Source organism: Plasmodium cynomolgi, chromosome 14 (genome assembly GCF_000321355.1).
Source record: "Plasmodium cynomolgi strain B DNA, chromosome 14, whole genome shotgun sequence".
In the NCBI taxonomy this organism is placed as follows: domain Eukaryota; phylum Apicomplexa; class Aconoidasida; order Haemosporida; family Plasmodiidae; genus Plasmodium; species Plasmodium cynomolgi.
The window spans coordinates 1,485,807-1,493,016 of record NC_020407.1 but is presented as its reverse complement, the minus strand read 5'-3'; the positions used below and the strand labels follow the sequence as shown (position 1 = coordinate 1,493,016).

Sequence of the window (7,210 nt, the reverse complement as noted above, 5' to 3'; positions counted from 1 at the left end):
AGTTAAATGACAAATTACAATCAAAAAGTGTAACAAATTCTATTTGTGTTCAAAAGGGTGAAGAAGGCAAATTTTTTGTGTTTACTTATATATGATCATGCTAGGCGGAAATAAAGAAGCGCGCACACATGTTTGACAAAAAAAAAAAAAATCGAAAAGGTTATACCAAAATGTAGGTTAAAAATGCACAACTTGTAAATTTATTCTATTGTACATTTTTTCAACTGGCGAAACAACAGGAAAAAATACGCCTATATTTGTTGACAAATATGTAAACGTGCCAGTGGAATAAGAACAAGCATTTTTTTAACTATTTTTTTGGATCGCCTTCTTCTTTTCGAGTTCGTTACATTCGGTCTATTCCATTCTTACAAAATTTTGTGGCGTATTGGAAGCACATTTGACGAGCATTCCGCGGGGCCATTTTTTTCGCACCCTCATTGCAGTCATTTTGTCCTTCTTTCTGATCCCCCTTGTATAACTTGCCCAACGCCCGAAAACCCAACATAGCGCTTCTTCCCATTCGCAACGAACGGATGGAGAATAAAAAAAAATGATTAATTTTGAGCCGAGTAACAGCACTGAAAAGAGAAATGAAAAACAAAATACATGAATTCAGCTACATAAATTTGGATGAAGAAAAAAGAGAAGAAATAAATGATATGCTAAAAAATTTAAAAAATGAAGAGAGAGATTTGTGCTTTCCTCTGTTAGACTTTTACTTTCTCAATAAGCAATTTAAGTACCAAAATCTGAGGGAAAGTCTGGAGATAAATAACAATGTTAATGAGTACATCAATTTAAGGCTTCTGCAGAAGGAAATTGCCCCCAAAGATGTATTCTTCAAAACGGAGCAAAAAAATAGAGAAATGGTTGTGCACAACAAGTTGAAGAACCAAAGGGGGGAAGCTTGTCTGAAGGAGAGGAATAACATGAGGAGGGATAGCCAAAGCGGAAAGCGTGTTAGTAATCAGCACTCCACAGGGGGTGATATCAAAGCAGAAGCTACTACCATGGAGAACATGGATCTTCCACAAGACATACCCACCATGTGGAAGAAAAACGACATCATAGGAACATTTAACCCAGTGTACAATGCGAGAGATCAAATAATAAATGATAACTGTATTGAGTCGATTCCCACGATTGATATTTTTTACAACTCCTCAAAATTGCTTACCATACAGACGGTGTTTGAGCCAATCAGTAATTATATATACCTGTTACGACTGCTGCCCAAGTTTTGCCTACCGCTGTACGATTCAGGAATATTGCAATACGCATGTGAAGACCCAATTTTAAATCCTAAATTGAGAGGCTTGGAGTTATCCTACAGATTACTAGTGCACGACATTTTATTTTATGCCTTTTTTTCATATTTATCAGATTTGCCATTTTGGGCTAAGCCACCGATTGAGCTTCTCCGAATTTATAATTACGAAAGTTTATACTCCTTTAATGATTACGAATCAGAACACACAGAAAGGCTCGTCTTTCACAATATAAAAAATATTTTGTACAATTTTGCAGACACGATAAATAAAATTGAATTGTTGTATCCAAAAAATTACTACATTACGATATTTCCCAACATTTATTTTAAGAACATCATCGAGTTTTTAAAAAGTGAAAAATTCAAGTTAAAAAAAATTGTAGTTGTTTTGAAGGGGAAAAATTTCATTGATGAAAAAATGATACACCACATCAAAAGCAACCTTGAGAATTTTAGAGGCATGACAACGGAAAATGTGAAAAAAGAAATACACCACAAATATTTCCCCCCCAATAATGGCAGAATCAAAAATGAGGCAGTAAAATACGACACCAAAAGTGTAATAGATGCCATAAAAAGGTGTCACAATTATGGTGAAGATTTTTTCTCTCTTGCCAGGGGAGGAGGTGTACCCACCCCAAAAGAGAGAACAAGGGGGAAGTCAAACTGGAAGGAAAAAAAGGACATGTCAGCAGGGGATGACCAATTGAGAGGGAAAAAAAATCATCAAAGTGGCAAACCTAACAGTGTGTTTGAACCCATTCGCAGCAACGGTGAATCGTGTGGCACATCCCCGGATGACACTTATCCCAGTGAAAACAATAATCATGTAGATAAAGAAAGCCCAACGTGTAGTAATTACATCATGCGGGAGGAGGAAAAACCAATAAATGACCCCGGGGAAGGCATCCCAAGTGGGTCGAAGGAGTTAAGGGACACCCCCAACAGTGGCCAAAGCAGCATCCGCAGCAGTGGAAGCAGTTGGGAGGACTTCCCCTTTGAGGATGTCAACACAAAGGACGAAGCAGATCAGCAAAGCAGCCATGTTGAAAAATACGATGGCGATCAAAATGGTGAACAATACGACCGGTTAAGCACCATCGAACAAGATAGCACAGAAGACAACTCCTTTAGAAAAAAAAACCCAATCGATATGTCCGACAAGTACAACATAGACACGTCCGTATACAATATGTACTACCAGCAGGAGAACAACAACCAGGAGGAACATGCTTCCATCTTGGAGAAAAAAGATGCCCAAAATAGGAGGTGCAGCAACTCGTCTGAATCGTCATGCAGTGAAGATGACGAAACGGATGATGAAAACATTGATGGATTTTTTAAAACAAAAAAATTAAAAAGCACAGTGTATGATAAGGATAACTTTTCCTTTTCCAAATTTATGAACAAAATTATAAATTACGAAAAGATCATTGATTACCTGAACAACGACCCGCAACGCCAGGAAAGCGAAGACTCGAAGATCAAGTTTTATATTAAATTGTTGCTGTTCGAGAAAGCTAATTCGCCATATGATGCGAATGGATGGGCAAACGCGGATGAAAGGGAAAACGCGGACGGAAGGGCAAACACAGACGGAAGGGCAAACACAGACGGAAGGGAAAACACAGCCGGAAGGGCAAACACAGACGGAAGGGCAAATGTCAGTGATGAAGATCAGGTTAGAAGCACTACGGTTGTGTCGGACAATGGGCAGAGCGACGGAGCACCACCCCGGGGGGAGGACTCCTCCATTCGTGCTGATGGTACAGTGTCACCTACGGATGTCGACGATAATCTCTCGGAGGCGAACCAACGGACGCAAAGCGAAGGGGTCACCTCGTCTAGCGTTACCATCTCTGCCTCTGTCCCGAACGATACTACCATGGGAGGAAATAATAACCACGCTGCTGAGAGCAGTCAGGCATCCCTACTCATAAACAACCAAAACGAGAACGAAACGCGCACAAATGAAGAGGAAACAGTTTTGAACATAACCGAAGATGACAATGTGGAAATTTCGTCGGATTATATCAGTAACCTGATACGTAACTTACGCGAAACTTACGGGGCGACTAATTTCTTATCCTTCAGCAGCAACGAAGGGGACGTGCACGACGGAACATTCAATTTAGACGATGTGCAGGATTCGCAAACAAGGCTGACCTTTAACTTTAATTAGAAAACGGGGGTATGGCGATTTGCAGAGGGGAGTTCATTTAGCGAGGGAGTATGGCAGTGCGTGGACGGGCGCTTAAATGTTTGTCTGCCATGTCTATACATTAATGAAAGTTCACTTTTTTTTTTTTTTTTTTTTTTCTTCTTTGGCGGTTCGTTTGTTACCCCTCCGTCACCGATTATTCCTTCCGCTTCTTTTAATTTTTTTTTTTTTTCCCTCGTGGTGTGTACTTTACATGTACAAGTACAAATTTTAGCATAAACGTTGGATCATTTTTTCTTTAAAAAAAATATTTGTTTTATTGAGTTTATGAATTTTTTTTTAAGAATATTTTTCCGTGTGCATACGTATAACAAAATTTGATGTTATATTTGGAAAAGCGGCATGTGAGAGAATGTGTACGTGTGCTCATGGTGGGCCTCTTTCGTTGGCATGCGACAGCGCAGCTTAAGTAGGCCTTGTACCGCTTAATTGTGTGTAGCGCCGCTTGACTGGGTTTTCACCCCTTAGACTTCTGGTCAGATTGCGTCTTTAAAAAGTCCCTCTGTATGGCCTCAATGTCTAGGTTATACTTGTCGGGGTTCTTGACCTTCTTAATAAGATATCTTTTTTTCTTCTGCTTGTAGTAAATTCTAATAGGCGTGCCCCTTATGTTGAAGCTCTCTCTTATTCTGCTTTCCAAATATTTTGTGTAATTTTGGTAAGCACACTTTTGAGAATTACAAAAAAAAACAAAACCGGGGGGTTTAATATGGGCCTGAAAGGCGTAATAAATGTTTAGTGACTTGTTCCTGATGGGAATTGGAGGTCTAAGGAGCAGAGCTTCCTTTATAACGTCATTCAAACTGTTCGTGTTTATTTTCCTTGTGTATTGCTTATACGTCTCTTCGGCATGATCGAATATGTTAAGCAACCTTTGCGACGTCTTTGCAGATATGAACAAAATGTTGGCAAAATCAATTGGCTTTAAAAGATTAAGAACATAATTTTTGGTGTCATTAAAAATGTCATTTTTGTTATATATTAGATCCCATTTGTTGCAGCAAATTATACAGCTTTTATTTTCCTGCACAATTTTTCTTGCTATATTTATATCTTGTGAGCTGATTCCATTAAAGGAGTCAATGACGAGGATGCAGACGTCACTACGTTTGATAGCTTTCTCAGTTCTGTTGAATAGTAAGTATTCATATTTCGTTTTTTCATTAAAGGGGACATTTTTTTTCCTTTTTTGTATTCCAGCCGTGTCAATCAGTCTGTAAATTCTATCACTGTCTTTAATCTTTACTAAAACGTCAATCGAATCAACAGTGGTTCCTGCTATCGGGGAAACGATGAAACGATTACAATTTAGGATTTTATTTAATATACTTGATTTCCCTGTGTTTGGTTTTCCGATGAAGCTAATGTTTATGGTGTTTTCTTCATTTTTTTCTTCTTCCATTTCGTTTATCTCCACTTTTTTTATATACTTGATGCACTCGTCTAAAATTTCGGTCAGCCCATTTCCATGGATCCCACTGCAGGGATAGGGCGCCCCGAACCCTAATTCCCAGAAGTTTTGCGCCTTCACGATTCCATCTTTGTACGACTCGCACTTGTTGACGCATACGATGACTTTTAGCATCGCTTTCTTCAGCCCAGCAGTTTCGTCTTCCTCCTCCTCTTCTTCTTCTTCTTCTTCTTCTTCTTCTACTGCTCCTTCTTCTTCTTCTACTGCTTCTTCTTCTTCTTCTTCTACTGCTTCTTCTTCTTCTTCTACTGCTTCTTCTTCTACTCCTTCTTCCTCTTCTTCCCTTTCTACGTTCCTCGTGTCAGCGCCGTTGTGAGGCCTTCTGGACGCTGTGTCCATTTGAGAGTTGTCCACTGCGAGCCCTTCGGGCGTATCCCTCGATGTGCTGCTACCTTTCGATGCGTCCTCCTTCGGGTGTTCTCCAGCCTCATCATGGTTCATCTGTCCGGCCCGCTTCTTCCGAGTGCCCATTTTACTAATGTACTCGTTTTTAATGTACTTCCTGAGGAACCTGCATATCTCGAGATCCACAGGGTGGACGCCGTTTATCCCATCAACGACGAGCAACACGACTGAAGACTCGTTAAGCGCTAACAAAATTTGATCTCTTATTTGCTTGCAAAATTTTTCATCTTCGAATATGAGGCCACCTGTGTCCACCATTTCAAATTTGTAGCCATCCCAATCCACTTCTCCATAAATTTTATCTCTTGTGCTGCTTTCTCCTAAGACGATACTGCCCTCTTGGAACTTCCTCGTTAGTCGGTTGAATATGGTCGACTTCCCAACATTCGGTCTTCCTATAATAGATATCAGGGGTAGATTTCTTATGATTTTTAGGTCGACGTCTTTTTTTTTCCCTTTCCGTTCGTGATGCGGTTCGCGATGCGGTTCGCGATGCGGTTCGCGATGCAGGTCGGGGTGTTCTTCTCGATGTGACTGGGCATTTTCTTCCCCCTTTTCTCCTCCGTTTTCGCCTCCATATTCTTCGCCCTGCTGTGCCTCTTCTTCGCTTCTCATTTGGCTTGCATAATCTTCTCGCTTGTCACAAAACGCTCCCTTTCCCTCCTCCTCCGCTGCTATTTCTCCTATATGACGTTCCCAATCTTTCGCCCACCCCGCGTGTCCCTCAGTGGTGTCACCACTAAGACTTTTCCCGTTACCAGCGTGTCCCTCAGGAGGTACGGGTGCACACTCTTGGGAGTCACCATTCGAAAGGGTTCCCCCCTCATGGGCCATATCACTCACAAAATGGACATCCTTTTGGTGTCCTTTTTTCCTCTCTTCATCTTCACCACGGTCTTTGATTCCATGCTGATTGTCCACCTCTTCGAGCGTTGTCTCCCTAGAGTAGTATTTTTTTTGAGCTTCCCTCAGCTGTTTGTCTGTTTGATCGTCTATATTGGTACCTCTGTGTGTAGATCGCCCATTTTTCCCGCCACAATTGTTTCTTAAATTCTCCTCCTTAACGAATACTTTAAAACGGTAAACTTTCTTTCTCAGTTCATTGTGTTCATTTAAAAAGGGGACATGAGAGGAATAACCCAGAGGGCATAGGTTCTTCTTCTTTTGCACCTTGTTATGAGAAAATAAATTATTTACAACAAGATGATGCACAATTTTAATCATGTAACTATTGCAAAATTGTATGAGGGAAAAAGTAAAAATTGGTAAGAGGAAGGAAACGTTTAATTTCATAATAAAAATTATTTATTATGATTTTTTTTCCAACGCTTCAATTTTACGCGCACTGGTGTATACTTTAAATGTTGGCGCCTGGTGTGATGTAGCTACTAATCTGTGTAAGCAAACACATTCCGTGGAATGCCACTTCTGGGATATGACGGTGGTATAAGGCATGCGCTTCCACACAACTGAGTGTCCTCCATTTCAACAGGGAAGAAGATACCTGTACGTACAACGCCGGTCTAGGGGGATGGGGGAAATGAAACCCTCTCGAAGTTACCACATCGGCAATGTGCTAAGTTTAAGCATTGTGGCAAAGGTGTTGCATGTTTTGTTGCGGTACATTTCACAGTAAGGAGAAGATGTGGATGAAGATGGCGCGCAGATGTATGTCACAAAAGAGGAATGACCAAATGAGAAGGCGTGAGAAAACTTACCATAATAAAAAATTATGTATAGTATGGTTCGGCTATGTCACCTGCGTGCATAAATTGGAGGGAGCAACATGGAGAATGAACACTCACTCGCTCTTTACCTCACCTTTAAAAATCCCTAATCG

At 40.6% G+C, this 7,210-nt stretch overlaps 2 protein-coding genes across 2 annotated transcripts; one reads left to right on the top strand and one right to left on the bottom strand.

Annotated features, from left to right (window-relative positions):
* Positions 1 to 593: 593 nt before the first annotated feature.
* PCYB_144370 (hypothetical protein) lies at positions 594 to 3,455 on the top strand (the record flags this gene model as incomplete). Its single annotated transcript, XM_004224908.1, has 2 exons — positions 594 to 1,852; positions 2,042 to 3,455. The coding sequence occupies 2 exons, from the start codon at positions 594 to 596 to the stop codon at positions 3,453 to 3,455; spliced, it is 2,673 nt and encodes an 890-aa protein (XP_004224956.1).
* Positions 3,456 to 3,951: 496 nt separating this feature from the next.
* On the bottom strand, positions 3,952 to 6,594 carry PCYB_144360 (GTP-binding protein; the record flags this gene model as incomplete). Its single annotated transcript, XM_004224907.1, has 2 exons — positions 3,952 to 4,769; positions 4,824 to 6,594. The coding sequence occupies 2 exons, from the start codon at positions 6,592 to 6,594 to the stop codon at positions 3,952 to 3,954; spliced, it is 2,589 nt and encodes an 862-aa protein (XP_004224955.1).
* Positions 6,595 to 7,210: the final 616 nt, after the last annotated feature.